Source organism: Lutra lutra, chromosome 17 (assembly GCF_902655055.1).
Source record: "Lutra lutra chromosome 17, mLutLut1.2, whole genome shotgun sequence".
Classification (NCBI taxonomy): Eukaryota; Metazoa; Chordata; class Mammalia; order Carnivora; family Mustelidae; genus Lutra; species Lutra lutra.
Window position 1 is genome coordinate 11,504,284 of NC_062294.1, and position 23,972 is coordinate 11,528,255.

The 23,972-nt window shown below is 45.0% G+C and overlaps 1 protein-coding gene across 3 annotated transcripts; it reads left to right on the forward strand.

Moving 5' to 3' along the window:
- The first annotated feature begins 3,686 nt into the window (after positions 1 to 3,686).
- On the forward strand, positions 3,687 to 23,224 carry TMEM170A (transmembrane protein 170A). Of its 3 annotated transcripts, none has more exons than XM_047711991.1 (3): positions 3,687 to 3,948; positions 17,018 to 17,188; positions 21,438 to 23,224. In XM_047711991.1, the coding sequence occupies exons 1-3, from the start codon at positions 3,816 to 3,818 to the stop codon at positions 21,566 to 21,568; spliced, it is 435 nt and encodes a 144-aa protein (XP_047567947.1). In that variant the 5' UTR covers positions 3,687 to 3,815; the 3' UTR covers positions 21,569 to 23,224. The 3 variants fall into 3 exon arrangements, with proteins under 3 accessions (XP_047567947.1, XP_047567948.1, XP_047567949.1); XM_047711992.1 differs by having other exon boundaries at positions 17,018 to 17,119; XM_047711993.1 differs by lacking the exon at positions 3,687 to 3,948 and adding an exon at positions 3,998 to 4,679 and having other exon boundaries at positions 17,018 to 17,119.
- The last annotated feature ends 748 nt before the right edge of the window (positions 23,225 to 23,972 follow it).

Sequence of the window (23,972 nt, forward strand, 5' to 3'; positions counted from 1 at the left end):
ATTAAGGGGTAACTACCGGTAGACTGTCCCAGAAGAGGAAAAAGACAATACAAAAATCATTAAGGAGGGAACCCATTTGGTATATTGGAAGAACAGCAAGGGGCTAGTGGGTCTGTTGTGGTGGGCCAAAGGGAGATTGCTAGGAGGTGAGAAGGTAAGAGGGAGGGAGTCAGATCATGTAGGACTTTTTGGCCTTTGGTGAGGACTTGGGCTTTTACTTGGAATGAGATAGAGGGTGTCCAAGACCACAGTTGCTCTGTGGCACTCCTTTGTCAAACAAATACATATGCATATAATATTATATATGTGTATAATATGTCAGATATTTTAAAAATAATAGAAGTACCCAGCTAAATAAATATTTCATTATTATATCACTGCCTATGTTAGTATTCTGAATTAGTGTGTTGTCAGTTTTTCAAGTTTTTTTTTTTACTGGATTTAAATTAATCACATTGTGGGGGGCCACCTGACTGGCTCAGTTGAAAGAGCATGTGACTCTTGATCTTGGGGTTGTGAGTTCGAGCCCCACACTGGGTGTAGAGATTACTTACATAAAAAATAAACCTTAAAAAAATTAATCACACTGTGGCCTTCTTCTGCAACTTAGATTTTCTTCTCACCTTTATATTCCTGGGCCTCATAACGTTGCTTGCAGGTTTAAGTCATTTATTTCTACTACTCAACACTATTTTGTTGAAAATTATATCACAGTTTTGTTTACCCATTCTTGTCTTGATGGACACCTGCCTTGTTTTCACTTGCTTGCTATTACCATGCTACTATGAACCATCTCGTATGACTCTCCTGCTACAAAGGCTATAGGATATTCATCTTGGAGTGACTTGCTAGATCATGAGAATCTTCATCCAACATTATTCCAGAATGGCTGTTGTCATTTTAGCCCTCCAGAGCTCCAGTTGCTATACATCCTCACCAAACACTGACATTCTCAGACTTTAAAATTTTTAGTTATTGGGTGGTTGATAAATTATCTCATTGTGACTTCATTTTGTGTTTCACTGATTAATAATGATGTTAAGCATCTTTTTCTATTTTTGTTGGCAATTTATATTCTCTCTTTGATGAAGTAACCTATTCAGGTCTTTTGTCTCTTTGTCATTTCCTTTTTTTTTGTAAAGATTTTATTTATTTGACAGACAGAGATCACAAGTAGGCAGAGAAGCAGGTGGAGAGAGAGGAGGAAGCAGGCTCCCTGCTGAGCAGAGAGCCCAATGTGGGGCTCGATCCCAGGACCCTAGGATCATGACCTGAGCCGAAGGCAGCAGCTTAACCCACTGAGCCACCCAGGCGCCCCTCTTTGTCATTTTCTTATTGAGTTTTAGGAGTGTTTTATAGATTCTGGATACCACTCCTTTACCAGTTACATGTATTGCAAACATCTTTGCCCAGTTTATGGCTTGTCTTTTTGCTGTTTTTATAATAACACTTGAATAACATAAGTTCTTAAAGTACTTAAATTTATCAAGCCTTTCCTTTATAACCTTTGCTTTTTCTATCTACTTTAAGAGCTCCTTCACTGTTATGAGGTCATAATGATATTCAGCATTTTCTTCTAAAAGTTTTATAGTTCTGCATCTCACTATAAGTGAAATAAGTGAGACAAGTGATGGAGTTCTGAAAAACAAACAAAAGATCTTGTTACTTCATAATTTTCTTGCAGGCTTCTGTTTTTCCTAGACTTAGTATTGCCTTTCAGTTTTTTCACATTAAGAGAAGAAATAGGTACCTTCTTTACCCTTAAAAAGTGGAACTTCTTAACCATTTTGTCCATAGCTTGAAATCAATTACACTGATTTTCCTGAAGACACTCTTCTTTCTGTTCTAATCTGGTTAGGTGGCTGTTAGGACTTGTGCACAGAAGTCAGGCTAACACTCCTGGTTAAATCCATCATTTCTTTCACTGCACATCTTTCTCTTTCTTAACTTCACTGGAGGACAGTGAAGTTAAGAAACTTTCCTCTCAGGCGCCTGGGTGGCTCAGTGGGTTAAGCCGCTGCCTTCAGCTCAGGTCATGATCTCGGAGTCCTAGGATCGAGTCCCGCATCGGGCTCTCTGATCGGCAGGGAGCCTGCTTCCTCCTGTCTCTCTGCCTGCCTCTCTGCCTGCTTGTGATCTCTCTCTGTCAAATAAATAAATAAAATCTTTAAAAAAAAAAAAAAGAAACTTTCCTCTCTCTCACTGTCTCTCTCTTCTCTCAAATAAATAAATAAAATGTTTAAAAAAAAAAAAAAAGGGCGCCTGGGTGGCTCAGTTGGTTAAGCGACTGCCTTCAGCTCAGGTCATGATCCTGGAGTCCCAGGATCGAGTCCCGCATCGGGCTCCCAGCTCCACGGGGAGTCTGCTTCTCCCTCTGACCTTCTCCTCGCTCACGCTCTCTCTGACTGTCTCTCTCTTCTCTCAAATAAATAAATAAAATGTTTAAAAAAAAAAAGAAACTTTCCTAACTTTCTTAGGAAGAACATATAAAACATACATTTTCTGAGTCCTGCAAGTATAAATGTCTTTTTAAAAAAGATTTTATTTATTTGACAGAGAGGGGGAGAGAGAGAGAGACAGAGAGACAGACAGAGAGGACTAGCAGGGGGAGCAGGAGAAGTAGAGGGAGAAGCAGCCTCTCTACTGAGCAGGGAGCCTGACACGGCACTCTATCCCAGGACCCTGGGACCATGACCTGAGTGGAAAGCAGGTGCTTAACTGACTGAGCCACCTGGGCTCCCTAAATGTCTTTTTTTTCAACCTTTCAATTTGAAATTTGACTGGGGATAGAACCGTAAATTCAAAATAATGTTCCCTAATGTGACACACAATTGATTGTCATATAACCCTAAATTAAGTGGTTTCTTCTACTTCTTACACACGGGTGGTCTGGGAAATGTACCAAAAGATAGTATTATTAAATATTTCATGACTTTTTTATGCTTACTATTGCTATTTGAGATAGGTTTCTTGGGTGATGCAAAATCGCAGTTGCAGTGTTGAGGCATGGACATTAGCTCTCAAAACAAAGTCTTCAGGGGCACCTGGGTGGCTCAGTGGGTTAAGCCTCTGCCTTTGGCTCAGGTCATGATCTCAGGGTTCTGGGATTCCCACATTGGCTCTCTGCTCAGTGAGGAGGCTGTTTCCCCTCTCTCTGCCTGCCTCTCTGCCTACTTGTGATCTCTGTCTGTCAAATAAAATCTTAAGAAAACAACAACAAAGTCTTCAAGAGGGAACTCTAATAAACAATTTGCTAATGTTCTTGAATTAATATTACGTAAAATACTATGAATTTTCCACGCAATGCTTAATATTACGTAAAATACTATGAATTTTTCACGGAACGTTTAATTTAAAGTATTTAAGTTTTCAAAAAAATAGCTTCCCCACCAACTGTTGAAGGTACTGCTACTGTCTTCCAGATCCCTTTTAAATCTGCACGTCAGGTCTGGGTGGGTATGCAATTCCCCTACTTTCTTGGAGGTGGCGCTGCAGAGAAGGGCAGAGAAGAGCGCACCCTCCTGGACAGGAGAGACTTGTCCAGTAAGGGGCGTAGCCCGTGGGTGCCACCGGAGAGCCGTGCGCAACGTCAGGGGCGGGAACAACTCTCGCCCCGCCCCTGCCATCTGCGGCGCCCTGTGATTGGAGGAAGGGCCATCACTTGGCCGCGCGGCTGGGGTGGGAGGAAGAGGGCCCCATTCCAGGGTGAAGCTGAGGCGGCTGAGGTACGGGTAGCGCTTCGGTCCGTGAGTGCGAGCGAACCTCGGCGGCAGTTTGGACGCTCTCTCCATCTCTCTGCAGTGAATGGCGGCGGGATGGAGCACGAGGGGAGCGGCGGCAGCGGGGGGTCGGCCGGGCTCCTACAGCAGATCCTCAGCCTGAAGCTTGTGCCACGGGTGGGCAACGGGACCCTGTGCCCAAACTCTACTTCTCTCTGCTCCTTCCCAGGTACCGGCCCCGCCCCGTGCCGCGCTTGCGCACTGTGCGTTTTGGCGTCGCCGCCCGGTAGGGGGGCGCCTCTTCCCCAGCCCGCGAGTGGGCGGGTGGCATCTGCGTCCGGTGGTCCCACCTTCCCGGGGCTGTTTCCCTCCTGAGAGGAGGTTCCCGCTCTCTCGGCGGGGAGCTGGGGAATATGGCCCTTCCCCCGTCGCTTCCTCGCCCGCACCTCGGGCACGTCACTGCGACCCCGCGCTGGGGGCCAGAGCGGAGGGAGCGGCGGGGAGTGGACTGGTCAGTGGAGGGAGCTCGGCGGCCACTCGGACTGATCTTGCTTTTGGAGTTTCCTGACGCCCCAGGGTCGGACTGGGACTCGAAGGAGCCCCGGAAGCGGTGGCCCCTCCTTGTTTGGGGCGCGAGGCGCCTGGCCCCTGCGGTCCGCCCAGCCGCGCGGCTCTCCGCAGCTCTCGCAGCTCAGACGCCGAACCGTCCCCGCCGGGCTGAGGGGCCGAACGCAGCGCTGCGGCTCCGACGGGGTCCGGTCTCGCCCAGCCCCCGGCACCCCCAGGTTGTCTGCGGTTCGCTCGCACCTGCGTCCAAATGCGCCCACTCCGCCAGCTTCTCTTTCTAGGAATCACTTTCTGAGACCTGTTGCCGAGTTCCCCACTCATGCGTTCGAGCTCTTTGACACAGATTCCTTATCACTCTTCTTAACGTCCACGGGAGCTTCTGCTGGCTCTCGTGTAAGGGTTTTTCAAAATTATAATACAAGGTAGAAAGCTCTGCGTGCTCAGAAAAATGGGAGGAAGAGAAATTATTTGGGAAGCTGATAAAGGCTTTGAGGGCAGGGCACAGTTCTGTGTTGGACCTTTAAAGGCAAGAAGACACTACGGTGGCGATTGAAGGGTGAGGTTGGGCTGCCCAGCAAAGCTGACTGGTACCTTGACTTGGTAAACAATTTGAGAACTGGGCCTGAGACCTGGGCTTGAGACCTGCAAAGGAGGGACGATTGGATTACTGACTTCGGTCATAAACAAGGCACCTGTGATTTCTCATCCACTGGGAAGCGACTGCCCGGCGCCATTCAGTGGACACCCGGGACTTGCTGTGTATTTTACCTGCCTAGTATTTTCCCCGGACAGCTGGTAATAACCGTGTTGGTGCGGATGCAGATGTTAGTTTAGAGCTATACCTAAAATGGGGCGCTCGGGTGGCTCAGTGGGTTAAGCCTCTGCCTTCGGCTCAGGTCATGATCTCAGGGTCCTGGGATGGAGACCCACGTCGGGCTGTCTGCTCAGCGAGGAGCCTGCTTCCCCCCAACCTCTGTCTGCCTGCCTCTCTGCCTACTTGTGATCTCTGTCAAATAAGTAAACAAATAAAATCATTAAAAAAAAAAAAACAAAACTATACCTAAAATGATGATCTGGCAACTCTCATTGTTTCAAAAGCTACTAAGATCACATTTGACATTGACAACAGAAATATATGGCATTCTGCAGACACTGTTTAAAAAATGAAGTGTTCATGCAGTCTGGAGATACTACTGGACCAGATTAGTCTGTTGTTGCTTCCTTATTTTCCTCCCAACTCTTTATTTTGAAATTTTCAAACATACTGAAAAATGGAAGTGCTAATATAATGAGCATATATCCTTTACTTAGACTCATTTTTAGTATTTTTATTCTTTTGAATCTCTGTGCATATATATGCATATTTGTGTGTACTATGTATGTGTTGTGCATATATATGCATATTTTTGTGTGTATTGTGTGTGTGTGTATATATATATATATACACACACATGTAACATTTTTACTTTCTGCAGAGCCATTTGAAAGGAAGTTATCGAAGTGATGGCACCTGACTCCCAATACTTCAGCATGTATCTTTTAGAATGAGTCCACTTTCTGTCATAGCCAAAAAACCTTTATCACACCCAGGAAATTTAACAATAGGACCATGGTGTCTGGCATCACCTGACTGGCTCAGTAGGTGAGCATGTGACTCAGTACAGGGTTTTGAGTTCAAGCCCCATGTTGGTTATGGAACCTACTTAAAATTATAAAAAAAAAAAAAAAAAGGAATAACGTTGTCTAATGTACAGGCCTTATTTGAATTTTCTAGTTGTCTGAATAATGTCTTTTATAGTTTTTTTTTTGTTTTGTTTTTTTACAAAAAAACCCCAGATCTAATCAAGGATCACACACTGCTTTTATTTTTTTTTTTTTAAAGATTTTATTTATGTATTTGACAGAAAGAGAGCAGAGGCAGGAAGAGCTGTAGGCAGAGGGAGAGGGAGAAGCAGGCTCCCTTTCTCTCTCTCCAATTAAAAAAAAATCTTTTTTTTTTTAAAGATTTTATTTATTTATTTGACAGAGAGAGATCACAAGCAGGCAGAGAGGCAGGCAGAGAGAGAGGAGGAAGCAGGCTCCCCGCTGAGCAGAGAGCCCGACGCGGGGCTCGATCCCAGGACCCCGAGATCATGACCCGAGCCAAAGGCAGCGGCTTAACCCACTGAGCCACCCAGGGGCCCCTAAAAAAAAAAAATCTTTAAAAGACCCTGTGGTTCATCACTATCAGGAAGCTTAGAATTGATTTTTTTTTTATCTGCATTTGCAGTTTAGCCATTTAGATTCTGACTAACCCTCCTTATTCCAAGATGTTTAGATTTCTTTTGTTGTTGTCATCATTTTTTTGGTAAATCTGATGGCCAAGAAAGGCAGAGCTTTCCTTTTATCAGGAATGACATTAACTCTCTGAAGGTATGAATTTTATGAATATCAATGTAAAAGTATGTGTATTATAATTAAACCTACTTATGTTCGGTTGCACCATTGCTAGAGTCAAGAATGGGTCAACAGTTAAAGAAATGAGTCACAATTGGAGCAGTTACTTATTCATTCACTCAAAAAATATTTGCTCAATGTCTGTTGCCTGCCTTTTGTTTTCTAGGCACCAAGTAAGGATGTGGTAGGGAACAAAATAAAGGAGCTTTCATTCTGATGGGGATAGAGAGAAAATTAAAAGTATGGAAAGGAATAACTGGTGGTGTGTAAGACGGTAGGGCGGGCAGGCAGTGGCCCTTGTGTGTCAGGGTTGGAATGCTGTTTTATTTCTGTTTTTGTTTTTTAAGTAATGTATTTATTTATTTGACAAAGAGACACAGCAAGAGAGGGAACACAAGCAGGGGGAGTGGAAGAGGGAGAAGCAGGCTTCCCACCAAGCAGGGAGCCTGATAATGGGACTTGATCTCAGGACCCTGGGATCATGACCTGAGCCGAAGGCAGACACTTAACGTCTGAGCCACCCAGGCGCCCATGTTTTTGTTTTTAACGAATTCATTTATTCGTCAGAGAGAGAGAATACAAGTGCATACCTGCCCAAGCAGGGGGACGGGCAGGCAGAAGGAGGAATAGGCTCGCTGCTGAGCAAGGAATCTGATTCAGGACAGAGTCCCAGGACCCTGCAATCGTGACCTGAGCCAAAGGCAGAGGCTCAACTGACTGAGCCACCCGGGCTTCCTGGTGGAATGCTGTTTTCCTTAAGATCACAAGGAAGCTCTTAACAATGATGCCACTGGAGCTGAAATCTAAAGTACGGAGGAACGAGACACACAGCTATTGGGAGAAGGACATTCTGGGCAAAGGCACAGCAGGTTCAGAGCCCTGGAACGGGAGTTTGCTTAGGAGACATAAAGAAGGGCAGCAAGGAGGATGGGACCGTGCAGGCAAAGCGGGGAGGAGGAGGTGAGGTCAGATTCCAGAAGGTAGTGTTGGAGGATTTTGATCAGAGGAGGGATGATCTGATGGACTTTTTCTTTTAAATGTACAATTCAAAGATTTTTAGCCTCCACAGAGTTTGCAGCCATCACCACAAACAACTTTAGAATATTTTATCACCAACAAGAAACCTCATCCTCATTAGCTTTGTGTGGAGAAGGGCAGATCAGGACAGAGAAGGTCTAGCTAGGCTGGGGATCAAGAGACCACTGTGGGGGGAAAGGCCAGACAGGCACACTCAGAAGCCAGGGATGAGCAAGCAGTCAGGCAGGTGTGTCAGGGGAGAGGTGGCAGCCCACAGTGGGTGACCCCGGTGGGCAGGTTGTCATTGTTAGGGTGGAGTGGAAGCGTCTCTAGGAAATTAACTCTCTGCTTTCCTTCACTGTTACATGATTCCCCCATTCACGGTACTCCGACAGCAGTTTTATGGGTTCTCTACATCGAGCGATCCTGTGACACCGTTTGGGTGCCGTGCCCTGCCATTCGGTTCAGTTCTACACTGTCTCCCTGGAGTTAGCACCAGATCTCCCAGGTTAAGGGATCAGTTTCCCCACTTGAGATGCCAGTCAGAAGTCCAGGTTGTCGTGTGTGCTTCTGACCAGCTGGCTCGGAGTTGGTGATAGCTACGACCCCCTTCCTCGGTTCAGTTAATTTCTAGAGCAACTCACAGAACTCAGGAAAACCGTTTACCTACTAGATCGCTGGTTTATTACGTAGGATATTAAAGGTTACAAATGAGCACCAGATAAAGATATACGTAGGGCGAAGTTCAAAAGGGATTTTGAACAAAGGAGCTTCTGTCCCTGTGGAGTTGGGGGAGTGCCACCCTCCCAGCACATAGGTGTAGTCACCAAACCCAGAAGCCTCCGAACGCCATGCATTCAGGGTTTTATGGAGGCTTCATCACGTACGCGTGATTGATTATTAACTCTACTTCCAGCCTTTCTCCCTGCTCCAGAGAATGGGGGGTGGGCCTGAAATTTCCATGCTTATAATCATGGCTCTCTGGTGACCAGCCTCCATCCTGGAGCCCACCGAGAGCTGCCTTATGAGAATGAAATTGGTGTTGGAAATTCCAAAGGATTTAGTTCTGTATCAGCAACCCGGGTCAAAGACTAAATATTAGAACAAAAGATTTTCCTGAAGATTTATTTTAGATAGATCACAGATGCAAGTGGGGAGAGGGCAGAAGGAGAGAGAGAATCTTAACTGGCCTCCCTGCTGAGCACGGAGCCTGACATGGGGCTCGATCCCCCAACCCTGAGATCATCACTTGATGTTTAACAGGTGGAGCCCCCCAGGTGCCCCCCAGCACCACCATTTTAAGGGTTTTAGGAGCTCTGTGTCAGGAACCAATATATATATATTTTTTACTATTTCCCAGGGGAACAGATGGAACCCCCCCCACCCCCCAGTTGGTGGGTGGGGTTCGGTAAGGGGGGGTCCTTACAGTGGGGACCAGGGAGAGAGGGAGGCTCATGAACAGTTAATATCAAGGCAGGTCAGCATTGAGTTGCAGGGCCAGGTAGGACTCCAGTTCCCAGGAGGACTGATGTGGTCCACTTAGAACCCCAGCTTCGGAGGAGCTGACTATTCATATGGTTGTTTGACCCGGAGCATAGGGTGGAGTGGGGCCAGCTAAAAGGATAGCTAAGTGCTGAGCCTCACCCTGCCCCCTTGGCTTAGGCTTCTTCCACTCCTGCTAACTGGGGCCAGGTTGGTGTTGAGGGCTTGCTTGGAAATCGGATGACTCAGTTGTAGAAGTTAGAGGGCCCGCCGTTACCAACCCCTTTTGTTAATACAGAACTCACCTAGAGGACTCTACAGTCTCTGTGGCTTAGCTCTCTAACTGAAGTGTCTGTCTGAAAAACAGATTCTTAAAGCTAGTAACCTCCTTATGGGCAGCATCTTGGGTCTTGTCTTGTTTCGTCTTGTTTCGCTGACCTGGGCGAAGAGCTCAGTAAACACTTGATTGTTGAGTGAATGAACTCAGCGCTGGTAGTAGTTTGCCCTTGCCACTGTAACAACTTATTAGGGTATAGTGGCTTAAAAGAGCACAGATTTATCATCTTAGAGTCCTGGAAGTCAGAAATCTAAAATAAGTCAGCAATGCTGCCTTCCTTTTGAAGGCTCAAGGAAGAATTGGTTTCCCTTTTCTAGCTTCTCTAAGTTGCCTCTGCATTCTTTGGCTCACGGCCCCTCCCCTCATCTCCAAAGCCAGCCTAGTAGCATCTTCAGATCTCTCCGACCCTCCTGCCTCCCTCCTGCGAGCACCCCTGTGATGACATTAGACTCACCTGGAGAAGCCAGGCCCCCTCGCCTGTCCCAGGACCCCTAATGTAATCACACCTGCAGGCTGACTTTGCGTATGCACAAGTTCTGGGGATGAGTGCGAGGATATCTTCAGGGCCCATTCTCCCACCAGTGCTTAATCCCATTTCGCCTTAGAATTTTCTTGCTACAGATAAATTTCTGATTTATACTTCAACAATGGGAGCGGTCAGAGTAAGGAAAGCTGAAGGTAACGCACTGGATCTGAAACAGTGAACAAAGAAATGCTGTGAGATGTAGAGACACAGATTTTTTTTTGAAGATTTTATTTGTTTATTTGATATAGACACAGCAAGAGAAGGAACACAGCAGAGGGAGTGGGAGAGGGAGGAACTGGCTTCCCGCTGAGCAGGCAGCCCGATGCGGGGCTGGATCCCAGGACCCTGGGATCATGACCTGAGCCAAAGGCAGCCGCTTAACAACTGAGCCACCCAGGCGCCCTGAGACATAGATCTTTGACAGCGTATTGAACCAGAGAAATGAAAAGTACTATATGATGATCAATAAATAGCTATTAAATAGATAGCAAATTAAGGTGCAGTAGGTTAAAAGGAAATCACTTAGTTTTCTTCTAAGTGTTTTATTGATCGGGGTTTGCCTTTGCTATTAAGAGTGCTGGAATAATCTCATCCAACTGAAAAGTGTTTTATAAAGTGTCCTACTCATCTAACATAATAAAGACTTTCTTTTGCTACTTAATGTGACTCTTAAGAGTCACTATATAAAATATGTAGGCACTGAGGTAGCTAATGGAGGCAGCTCAAGGTTGTAGGAGGGGGCGGTGCGCATCCCCTTCTCAGAAACCCAAGGAAGTGCTGACCTGCTGTGCCAGCCCTTGTTTACAGATAGACCTTTCAGCTTTCAGGAAAATGAAGTAGGTTGGTGGCCCAGCAGTCCTCCTGGGGCAGCAGCTGTACTGCAGGGAAATTGGGAGTCAGTGAGTGTCGGTGCCTTAGTCTGCTTAGGCTGCTGTAACAGAATGCCCTAGGTTGAGTGGTTAAAAAAACAGAAACTTAGTTTCTCACAGCCCCGGAGACTGGGAGGCCAAGACCAGGGGCCAGCATGGCCATGGTGTGAGGGCACTCTTGGGCCACCTTCTTGCTATGTCCTCACATGGCAGGGAGAGCGCGCGCGAGAGAGATCTCCTCTTCTTATAAGGCCTCAGTCCTGTCAGACCCACTTTCATGGAACTTACCAAGTTTGGTGTGTCTCACCTCCCAGTTGGCTCCCCAGGTCACCTCTGAAACTCGGGGAGCCCCAGCAAGACCTGAGAATGGTGCCAGGTTGGTGGCGGGGTCTCCAGTCAGTTGGTGCAGCCAGCAGACAGGATGGCTGCTACTCGACTCCTCAGAGGCAGGTTTGCATTCCATTTTCACCCCCGCCCAACCCCTCCAGGACAGTGGTGTTCCTGGTGCCCTCATAGTGTTTTGCAGGCTAGGTGGTGGGATGGCGGGCAGAGTCTGCGCATGAACTGGGGAGTAGCTAGTAAGGACTCGGACTGAAGATAGGGGTTACTGTTTTGGAAGGGAACAGCATGGTGCCTTGCTGTGGCCTAGGATCCAGCCAGTGGGGGGGTGGCTTAGGCTGAGAAGACCAGGCTGCTCTCCCTGAGCCAGGGTGCAACAGGGGCTGCCCAGGCAGGAGGGGTTTGTGGGCGCCAGAGCTCTGGCAGGTGCACATTTATTGGAGGGACCATACCTGGACTGTCTGCTCTCCAGTAGGGACTCTGAGAGCCACTGCCCACAAAAGAGGGCAAGTGTCCTAGGTCGTGGAAGCAAGAGGATCTCCTGGCCCGAGGCTGGAAAGGAGGCCTATGGTAGCAGACAGGCTTATTTCCAAAGAGAACGGGGCTCAAACCCCAGGGATTGCGAACCCTGCCTACTTTTCTAATCGATATCCTGACTGGAGAGAGGCTTTTTTGCTTTGGCTGAGGAGGGACAGTAGTTAATTAGTGCATGTATATATACTTATATATTTTATACATTTTTTTTACGTTATACATATTTAATTTTTAAGCTTGGGACCTTACTGTCTAATCACTTCATGCTCCGTATTGCATGATCTAACTTGGTTTAGCAGAATTTGCCAAACGCCATCAAACCGACGAGTTTCAACAGTAAAAAAAAAATTATTCGGAGGATATATCCTGTTCAGCAGGGGGAAAGAAAAGTTTCACGAATGGTTTGAAACTTTTTATAGCTGTCTGATAGCTTTTCACCAGAGCAAAAGTGCCTCGGTCGTTATTTTTTTTTTTTTAAGATTTTATTTATTAATTTGAGAGAGAGCTTGAGTGGTGGATTGGGGCAGCGGGAGAGGGAGAAGCAGGCTCCCAGCTGAGCTGAGCAGGGAGCCCCTCAAGGGGCTCGACCTCCAGACCCTGGGATCGTGAGCTGAGCCAAGGGACAGACGGTTAACCTACTGAGCCACCCAGGCGCCCCTAGTCACTTGTTATTTTTAATAAACTTTGAGCCCTAGATGGGGCATGCCTGATACTTTCATTTGGAGCCTATCATCCAAAGCTTGAGCTAGGTGTCCTAATTTAGGTGTAGAATATGGTGTTAATTGAAACTTGATGTGAGTCAGAATTTCTGAGCATCTGATTTTGTATTGCACCGGTCATCATTGACAATGCCAAGGGTGGCGTGGAGGGATTTGGCCTCCACTCCTAATCTCCCACCCCCAACAATTCAAAACTGATCTGGAAAGAAAACGTGCACAGCAGGAATTCTTACAATGGCTTCAAGGACAGCCTCAGAGACAGCTTTGAGAAAAGCCCCTGGTCCTCCCCTTCCCTCTCTCCACTGTCCCCAAGCTGATTTTTTTCTGCAATTGTTCATTCCAATCAAATCAGCCTTCCTGAAATGCTCTTTTAGAAACAAAGGCTCTTTTTTTTTCTTTATCTAGTTTCTTTTTATAATAATTTTGTAAAACCAGTTAACAACTAGAAAAGCTTTAAAAAAAATCAAAGTTAAAAAAAAAAAAATCAGGGGCGCCTGGGTGGCTCAGGGGGTTAAAGCCTCTGCCTTCAGCTCAGGTCATGATCTCAGGGTCCTGGGATCGAGCCCTGCATCGGGCTCTCTGCTCAGCAGGGAGCCTGCTTCCTCCTCTCTCTGCCTGCCTCTCTGCATACTCGCGATCTCTGTCTGTCAAATAAATAAAAAACAAAATCTTTAAAAAAAAAAATCAAAGTAGAGGCTTCTGGGTGCCTCAGTCAGTTAAGTCTCCCACTCTTGATCTTGGCTCAGGTCTTGATCTCATGGTTGTGAGTTCAAGCCACCCCCACCCCCGGCCCCCTGGGCGTGGAGCCTACCTAAAAAGAGAGGGAAAAAGTCAAAGTAAAAAGTTAATGCTCATCAGCCCTTCCCCAGCCTATCCAACTCCCCAGAAATAACACTTTTTTTTTTTTTAAGATTTTATTTATTTATTTGACAGACAGCAAGAGAGGAAACACAGGTAGGGGGAGCTGAGCAGGGAGCCCGCTGTGGGGCTCCATCCTAGGACCCCGGGATCATGACCTGTGCCAAAGGCAGAAACTTAATGACTGAGCCACGCAGGCACCCCAAGATATAACATTTTTCTGTTGCTTTCTGTTACTTGCTGTGCAGCATAGAGGAGAAGGGCGTGGCTTCGGGTGTCAGGCTCCAACAGGCCTCCAACTGGGCTCTGCCTCCTGCTGGCCTGGTGGACTCACCAGCACCGTGGGCTCCAGTAAGTTCCTTCCCTCCCTCTGCCTCTGGTTTCCTCATCCAGGAGCCAGGGATATTCATGATCTGTGCCTCATAGAGTTGTGTTAGAGGATTGCATGGGTTAAGATTTATAAAGCACTTAGAACAGCGCCTGTGCATGTCATATATACTTATTAAATACATCTATGTCCAGACTTTTCTCCAAGGGCATAGAATTATTTACACATACATTTGTTGGTGTTTCTTTTGTTTTTATAAAAACAGGATCTTCTGGGGCGCCTGGGTGGCTCAGGTTAAAGCTTCTGCCTTCAGCTCAGGTCATGATCCCAGGGAACTGGGATCGAGCCCCGCATCAGACTCTCTGCTCAGTGGGGAGCCTGCTTCTACCCTTCTCTCTCTGCCTGTCAAATAAATAAATAAAATCTTAAAAAAAAAAAAAAAACCCAAACCACAGCATCTCTTATACACTCTTCTGCACATTGGTTTTTTTTTTTTTTTACTTCCAAAGATGGATTGGGCATTTTAATCCCCTTGGTATATAAAAATGTAGCCCATGTTTTTTTCTTTTTAAGCTTATTTATTTATTTGACAGACAGAGATCACACAGAAGCTTGCAGAGAGAGAGGAAGGGAAGCAGGCTCTGTGCTGAGCAGAGAGCCCCATGCGGGGCTCGATCCCAGGACCCTGGGACCATGACCTGAGCCGAAGGCAGAGGTTTTAACCCACTGAGCCACTCACGTGCCCCATAGCCCATGTTTTTATGTGATTGTGCAATGTTACGTTACGTGGGTGCACCAGATATGTTTGACAAGTCCTCCACTGACAGACACGCAGCTGGCGTCTGGTCTTTGCCGTTAGAGACAGCGCTGCCGGAACCTTGCTACCTCCACCCTTGCCTGCATGTATACTCCTGGAGGTGATGTTCCTGGAATATTCCTGGAAGTGAGGTCGCTGTGGCCAAGGGCATGCACACTTGACTTTTTTGGATACATGCTTCTAAATTACCCTCCAGAAAGGTTTTCTAGTTTGTATTCCTCCTGGGAGTGTAAGGTTGGACCTATGAAATAATGGTCGGACAGCTTTTACTGCTTAGAAGCTTTAATGGTGCTTCTAGGGTTTTCACATTGAAGTCTTTAGTCTGACCTTCAAAACCCACTGTAACATGACCGAATCTGTCTTTGTAGCTTCTCACCCCCGCCCCCCACCCCCCCGCCCAAGTAGGCTCCGTGCGCATTGTGGGCCTTGAACTCATGACTCTGAACTCAAGAGTCTCATGCTCTACCAACTGAGCCAGTCAGGCGCCCCTATTTTTGTTGTTTTAACTGCTTTTATTTTTATAGACCCTCTGCTTCAGTCAGACCAGGTTTTTAAAAATTTTGATTTATTTATTTGACAGAGACAGCGAGAGAGGGAACACAAGCAGGGGGAGTGAGAGAGGGAGAAGCAGACTCCCCACTGAGCAGAGAGCCCGATGCGGGACTTGATCCCAGGACCCTGGGATCATGACCTCAGCCAAAAGCAGATGCTTAACAACTGAGCCACCCAGGTGCCTCAGACCAGTGGTTTTTAATCAGGGTGATTTTTTCTTTAAGATTTTATTTATTTATTTGACAGACAGAGATCACAAGTACGCAGAGAAAGAGAGGAGGAAGCAGGCTCCCCGCAGAGCAGAGCCCTATCGATGTGGGGCTCGATCCCAAGACCCCTGGATCATGACCTGAGCTGAAGGCAGAGGCTTTAACCCACTGAGCCACCCAGGCATCCCAATCAGGGTGATTTTTTACCACCTCCTTCCCCCACCAGGACATTTGGCAGTCTGGAAATATTTTTTGGTTGTCACAACTGGGAGAGGGTGAGAGGCCAGGGCCATTGCTCCATGTCCTGCAGTACACAGACGGTCCCCCATGACAAAGAGCTAACTGGTCCACATGTCCAGTAGTACTGAGTTAAGCTGTTGACTGATCTCTGAAATTGCCTGTTACTTACCTGCTCCTAGCGCGAGGATGTACAACAGATTTCATGTGACGTGACACCTTCATTGTATCCATGTGGGTAGCTAAAGGGCTATTTTGAGATTGTAAAGGCTTGCCAGGGCTCAGTGGGGGAAATTGCTTCATCCGCTGTTTATCAGATCACAAAGACATGACGGCAGAATGGTATCTGCTCCTTTTGTCTCTTTCCCAAGGGGACTCATGCATAGGTTTTTAGACAAGAGTTGGTTATCAAATGTTTTAAGGTTGCCTGAATTGCAGTCATCTTAAAAGTTAGCTAGACATTCTCCATAGGAACCAGCTCCTCCATCCAGCCCCCTCACTTACGTGCTATTTGTCTCTAAGCTAGACATTTCTATTTTCTGGTAGTTATTTCATTTCTTTTTTTTCTTTTTTTTTTTTTTTTTTTAAAGATTTTATTTATTTATTTGACAGAGAGAGATCACAAGTAGACGGAGAGGCAGGCAGAGAGAGAGAGAGAGAGGGAAGCAGGCACCCTGCTGAGCAGAGAGCCCGATGTGGGACTCGATCCCAGGACCCTGAGATCATGACCTGAGCCGAAGGCAGCGGCTTAATCCACTGAGCCACCCAGGCGCCCCCTAGTTATTTCATTTCTTAAAGAGCTTTGCTATTCTGGGCGCCTGGGTGGCTCAGTGGGTTAAGCCACTGCCTTCGGCTCGGGTCATGATCTCAGGGTCCTGGGATCGAGTCCCACATCGGGCTCTCTGCTCAGCGGGGAGCCTGCTTCCCTCCCTCTCTCTGCCTGCCTCTCTGTCTACTTGTGATCTCTGTCTGTCAAATAAATAAAAATAAAATCTTTAAAAAAAAAAAAGAGCTTTGCTATTCTAAGGGGCGATGGCCTGCTACTGCATTGTCTTGAAAAATGATTGTTGAACAAATAAGATCGTTTTGCTTTTTCATTTGAGAAGATTAACATGATGGGCCATTTTAGAGGTTGACCATCTTGTTCTGGAGGCGGCCACACAGTAAATAGCTCAGGTTCTACTGGCCGCGTGCCATTTCAGCTCTGCTCCTGTCGCTTGAAAGCAGCCAAAGGCAAGACCTAACTGAATGTCATGGCCATTTTCCAGGAAGAGTGTATGCCCAAAACTGCAGGCAGCCTATGGGCCGCAATTTGCTGATCCCTCTAGAACCATCACTCTTTGGATATTTGATTGATGAGCCTACACTGTGGCTGGGCGGCTTTGAAAATGGAATAAGCGGGTACAGTGAGTAGCCCCCGGTAATCCATGTACTAGGAAATGACTTGTGACCTCTCTGCTTTTCTTTGCAGAGATGTGGTATGGTGTGTTCCTGTGGGCACTGGTGTCCTCTCTCTTCTTCCATGTCCCTGCTGGATTACTGGCCCTCTTCACCCTCAGACATCACAAATATGGTAGGTTCATGTCTGTAAGCATCCTGTTGATGGGCATCGTGGGACCAATTACTGCTGGAATCTTGACAAGTATGTTAGACGTTCAAATACCAGTCAAAACGTTTCATATGACTAGTCACTTAATTTCAGGACCCACTTGGGAAACGTGTCTGAGTGAATTAAAGAGAAAAATAGAGTGGCTTTTAACCATGGGCCTCTTTTTTGGTGTACTGTTTTTTTCTGACCTCTAACACCTTCCCTCCCCCCCGTCCCCCATTATTTGGCTAACATCTTTGACTTCCTATGTTGTGTTTTCTCCTGTCTTTCAGATAAGCCAGGTGAGGTTTTATGAGATAGGTCGCCATCGAGAGAAGCTGTTTATCTTTTCGGAAGCAATTGCTTCTTTCTCGTCAGCTAGCAACACTGATGAGTTACTGCTACTCACTCGGGGGTGGTTTCTTTAAGGATGGAAGGCTAATTCTGATGACAAGAATTCTTGTTTAGAGAAGTACCTGATTTGTCTTCTGGTTATTTTTTCCCCTTTTCAGATTTTTTTTTTTTAAGATTTTATTTTATTTGTCAGAGTGAGAAAGAGTGAAGTACAAGCAGGGGGAGCTGCAGGCAGAGAAGTAGGCTTCTCGCTGAGCCAGGAGCCTGATGTGGGACTCGATCCCAGGGTCCTGGGATCATGACCTGAACGGAAGGCAGATGCTTAATGGACTGAGCCACCCAGGAGTCCCCTCTCACAACTTTCTGAATAAGAATTGGAATAACAAATTATAAATTATTTTTACTTTTTTTTCATTTTTTGGCTTTTGGTCATGTCACAAAGATGAGAATATATTTAAACCATTTTTAAGCGCACGATTAAGTATAAATATCATCTCTGTTTTATATAAATTAAAAATTATAAGAAAGCAAAAACTAAAAACCCTCCATTATCACATCCCTAAGTGAAAAACCACAATTTGCAATTTGGTATGTGCTTTCAGGCTTTGTTCCTAGGTATACGGGTCAACATAAATACATGCTTTTAAAAATTAGAAACGACGGGCGCCTGGGTGGCTCAGTGGGTTAAGCCGCTGCCTTCGGCTCGGGTCATGATCTCAGGGTCTTGGGATCGAGTCCCGCATCGGGCTCTCTGCTCAGCGGGAAGCCTGCTTCCCTCTCTCTCTCTCTCTGCCTGCTTCTCCGTCTACTTGTGGTCTCTTTCTGTCAAATAAATAAATAAAATCTTTAAAAAAATAAAAATAAAAATAAAAATAAAAATTAGAAACGTCGGGGGCGTGCCTGAGTGGCTCAGTGGGTTAAAGCCTCTGCCTTCAACTCAGGTCATGATCCTAGGGTCCTGAGATAGAGCCCCGCATAGGGCTCTCTGCTCCATGGGGATCCTGCTTCCTTCTCTCTCTGCCAGCCTCTCTGCCTACTTGTGATCTCTGTCTGTCAAATAAATAAATAAAATATTAAAAAAAAAAATTAGAGGGCGCCTGGGTGGCTCAGTGGGTTAAGCCGCTGCCTTCGGCTCAGGTCATGATCTCAGGATCCTGGGATCGAGCCCCGCATCGGGCTCTCTGCTCAGCAGGGAGCCTGCTTCCTCCTCTCTCTCTGTCTGCCTCTCTGCCTGCTTGTGATCTCTCTCTGTCAGATAAATAAATAAAATCTTTAAAAAAAAAAAATTAGAAACGTGGGGCGCCTCGGTGGCTCAGTGAGTTAAGCCTCTGCCTTTGACTCAGGTCATGATCTCAGGGTCCTGGGATCGAGCCCTGTATCGGGCTCTCTGCTCAGCGGGGAGTCTGCTTTCCCCCCCTCTCTCTGCCTACTTGTGATCTCTCTCTCTCTCTCTCTCTGTCAAATAAATAAATAAATAAAATCTTAAAAAAAATTAAAAATGTTTAAAAAAAATAAAAATTAGAAATGTAACATTCCTACTAATTTGTAACGTGTGTGAGTGCATGCGTCTGTGAATTTAAGCCTTGAGCTCTAAACAGAACTGTCCCTCTTTCTTTGACTTGAGTTTTTTGGGGGGACAAAGTGGCCTCATTTCTGTGTGTTCTGTAGGTCATGAAACGTTTGTGGTAACAATAGGAGGAGGCCAGTTTTCTCCCGTCTGCATTAAGATGTTTCCATAACTGGCTTTACATAGTATTTTTAACTGTATCACCTACTGCTGCTCTTCAGAGACCTTCTGCCCTAGTTTCCTTATTGGATTCCTGGCTCTGAGGACCTGTCTCAGATTTTTCCTCAGTAAAATAAGGATAAGGCCACCCACCTCAGAGGCTGTGTGACGATAAAATGAAATGTTTATTGAAGAACTTAACATAATACCTCACACTTGGGAACTGTGCAATGAGTGAGTCCATTCGATTTTTAAGACTCCAGTGTGAATAGAGCCTGTTTCCCATTTTGTAGCTCTGCATTTCCCTTTCTTCCCTACCTCATCATCCAAACCCGACTTTAGGGCCCATTTCAACTTTCTTATGCTTCTGTCTACCCAACGCACCATTTTGGGAGCTGAGTTACGAAGGGGCCCAATGTAACAGGTGCCTTGAGGATGTTAGTGACACAGTCTGTATGCCTAGCCTCTGCAGACGGGCATTTCAGAGTCACAGATACTTCTGACAGCCAATATGGAAAACGGTTCATTTGCTCTTTCTTCTTCTTTTTATTTATTTATTTATTTACAGAGAGAGAAATCACAAGTAGGCAGAGAGACAGGCAGAGAGAGAGGGAAAGCTGGCTCCTTGCTGAGCAGAGAGCCCGATGCGGGGCTGGATCCTAGGACCCTGAGATCATGACCCGAACCAAAGGCAGAGGTTTAACCCACGGAGCTACCCAGGCGCACCTCTTTCTTCTTCTTAAAATATGTTAATATGCTCTCATATCCCATGTATAAAATGTGTTGACATTTGATTGAGATGTTGTATACTGTCTTGCATTATTCAAAATCTGCTTCATGCTTATGCTTTCTTTCTGTATCTCAGCTTGATTCTGAGCATTAATGAGAACAGGGATCATACCTTATTAGACATAGAGATAAACAAATAGTTTGCATGAATGAACACACTGACCAAAGAGGATTCTCTTTGGAACAGTTTTTAAGAGGAGGGTCATCTGGGAACTTTGGCTCTTTTCTTGTTCAACTAATGAAATCTTGGCTTTCTTGGTGTAATGCTGAGTCCCTGTAGCTATAAGAGGGGTTTCTAGGGAGATTAAGATGTTTGCCTTTGGGGCACCTGGGTGGCTCAGTGGGTTAAGCCTCTGCCTTCTGCTCAGGTCATGATCCCGGTGTCCTGGGATGGAGCCCCACATTGGGCTCTCTGCTCAGTGGGTAGCCTGCTTCCTCCTCTCTCTCTCTGCCTGCCTTTCTGCCTACTGTGATGTCTCTGTCAAATAAATAAATAAAATCTTTAAAAAAAAAAAAAAAGAAAGAAAGATGTTTGTGTTTGTTTGGTTTATTCAGTTTCTAGGAAGTTGTGGTGACTAATATAATAAAAGCAATTAATGATAATGGGGAACAGAAAGGATCCTCTTAGGATCTATCCCCTCATGCCCTTTGAATTAATAACAATTCTTTTTTTTTTTTTTTTAAGATTTTATTTATTTATTTGACAGAGACAGAGATCACAAGTAGGCAGAGAGGCAGAGAGTCGGGGGGAAGCAGGTTCCCCCTGAGCAGAGAGCCCGATGCAGGACTCGATCCCAGGACCCTGAGATCATGACCTGAGCCGAAGGCAGAGGCTTAACCTTTTGAGCCACCCAGGCACCCCGAATTAATAACAGTTCTTAAGCGTAGAGTCATCCTCTCCTCTTTCCATCCTCTGCTCTCTCCTCTATCCACTTTGGGAGAGGAGCTCTGAGTACAGTAGAAGGTGGAGTCCCTACTCCCTGTGGCTTCTGAAATATTTCTTGCTTAGTCTCACACAGAAGTTTTGTTGGCATTTATTGCCAAGATTTTTTTAGGTACCTGTTAAATGTTAAGCATGGCAAATAAGAGAAGTTTTTGAGTGTGTAATTAGGTCATGTGGAAATTGCTATATCTTCATGATTTTGGTTATGACTTCCAGATTATTTTATTCAGTAAATCCAGGAGACTCAGTTTTAAGGACACACTTTTCAACATCTGAAAGCACTAACCAGTGATTTGTAAGTTGTATGGGGAATACTTAAAACCTAGAGTAGGCAGCAAAAAGGTATAGGGAAAACAGAACATTTCTATAATATTTAAATTTTAATGTAAAAAATCTAGAACATTCTACATACGTTAGGATTTTAAATGCTGCATTTTCCTGATTATATTAACCTTAATTTTTTTTTTTTTAAACACTGTTTTTTTTAACAGGTGCTGCAATTGCTGGAGTGTACCGAGCAGCAGGAAAGGAAATGATACCATTTGAAGCCCTCACCTTGGGCACTGGGCAGACATTTTGTGTAGTGGTGGTCTCCTTTTTACGGATTTTAGCTACTCTGTAGCATATACCCTTAGGCCATGATGCTGAACCTAAGTTTGAGAGCCTCCTCACAGAAAGAATACATTATGGAATGTAGTGTTTTCTTAATTCTTCAAGTGGAGGAAACTTGGATGAAGAAGTATGTGAAAAATGAAATATCTCAGCCCTTTCTTCAGTTGGAAGTTCCAGGAATTGAAGATCTTTCTGGACTCCCTATTGTTCTCAACCAAAACAAATTAAGTTTCTAAGGGCCCCCCCCTTTTTTTTTTAATTAATTGAAGCAGTTTCACAGGTGCACCTTTACCCACCTAGGTCATCAGTGCTTCTGGGCTGATCCTTCACACCGAAATGTACAATATTCTGTGAGAAAATGCAGTGTCGCCTATGTTAGAGAAACTATGAAAAATAGTTTCTCTTTCTGAGCATACTATACTAAAATCTTATCTAATCTAACTCGATTAACATCTAGCAGACTCTTTTTTTACTGCATCTTCATGACATTAAGTGCCAAGTAGAGCTTTGAGAACAAATCTGTTGACATGTAACAGGAAAAAAAATCCTGCAACAGAAGTAGTGGCTTCCGTTCTACTGCTGAAAGAATAATATGATGTGATATTTTCTGGATAACTATCTTGACCTCTGATGACTTAATAATATTTTAAGAGATGTGCATTTGTTGTTTTGTACATTTTATCAAAATAAGCTAACTAATCGAGACATTTCCCCCCCCAGAGTTCCTGTATCCCTTTTCCCATCACTTTCATTCTGTTGATTTTGTTTACTTTAATTGGAAACATACCCTATTAAATAGTTTGAATTCAAAACTTTAAGCCAGATAGGTTAGGATGCTCTCTGGACATTGAGGTACCAAAAAAATTTTTTTAAACATTCTGTTAGTTTTTCTTGGTGACTTTGGTTGAAATTGTAGAAATGCAGCTTAGAGGTGGTGGTTATTCATTTCTTAGTCTTAGTGTAGTCACCACTCTTAACAGTATTGGGTGTCACTCCCAGAAAGTGCCTAAAGTTTAATTTCCACTTTACGTTTCCCTTCAAGAGAATATATATCTTTCTAGAGAATTAAACATCGAGTTTTTTAAACCCAGTTTTAGCTATCTTAATTTTTCTCCTACTGCCTCACTTTCCTTTTCATTAAAAGGCCTGAAAACTGTGACCTTCAAAAGAGAAAGGATTGCAAAATTTAAGTGTCTCGATTGATCCTTACCGCCTCAGCTGTGTTGAATGGAATATAGTCACTGATCTCTGTGTTCAGAATAGTTTCTGATCATTAAATCTGATGTTTTTAAAGGAAAGTTTTCATTGTGACAGTAAGGCTAACAGCCCATGAGGTTACGTACACACAAACATATCAATTCCATTTAAAGCAATATGCCCTCTGGCTTCTGATTAAAAATTGCCAGAGGGACCAACTTACGGGCTGGGGGGGGGGACGGCAAAGAGGAAGAATTACAAAGAGATCCTAGAAATCAATTGGCCATTTTCTTTTAACTAAGAGGCCGTTAGACCACTGATCAAAATTACAGTGACATATGCTCAGACTAGGTAGAAAGTTAAAAGTAGACTTGGAATGCCAGCGAATGTTTTTACCAATTCCCCAACAAGTTTTTCTCCAGTGTGGAAATCCTTCTTTCAAGCAAATATTAAGTCTTTTAAGATTTTTTTTTTAAAGATTTTATTTATTTATTTGAGAGAGTGAGAGAGAGACAACACGAGCAGGGGGAGATAGTGGGAAGAGCAGACTCCCTATTGAGCAGGGAGCCCAATGATGACATGGGACTCTATCCCAGGACCCTGAGATCAGAATCTGAGCCAAAGGCAGACATTTAACCAACTGAGCCATTCAAGTGCCCCAAGATTTTAAGTTCTCTCTGTTCCCAACATGGGGCTCAAACTCACAACCCCAAGATGCGGTGTCACAGGCTCCCCTGGCTGAGCCAGCCGGGTGCCCTTAAGCCTTTAAATAAGACTCCACATTTTTCAGTTCAAGGAGCTGTGATTTTGCAAAGTAACCCTTCTGTTTAAGAAATTCAGGACATTATATCCTTTGTTACAGAAAATCATTTTTAATCATTTCTCTTGGAGTATGCCTCTTATTAAGATTCACATCTAGAACATTCTTTTGGATAGAATTTTACAAATGGAACATATGGGCCAATGGTTTTTAGGCCCCTCCCCCTGAACACTAATTTTTGAACATATTGATCGATGATTTCAGTATTTGGTTATTAGAGCCAAGACACAGAAATTAATGCATTTTTAAAAAATATTTTTATTTATTTGACAGAAGATAGAGAGCATAAGTAGACAGAGTGGCAAGGAGAGGGAAAGCAGGCTCTCTCCTGAGCAGGGAGCCTGATGTGGGGCTTGATCCCAGGACCCCGGGATAACGACCTGAGCCGAAGGCAGGC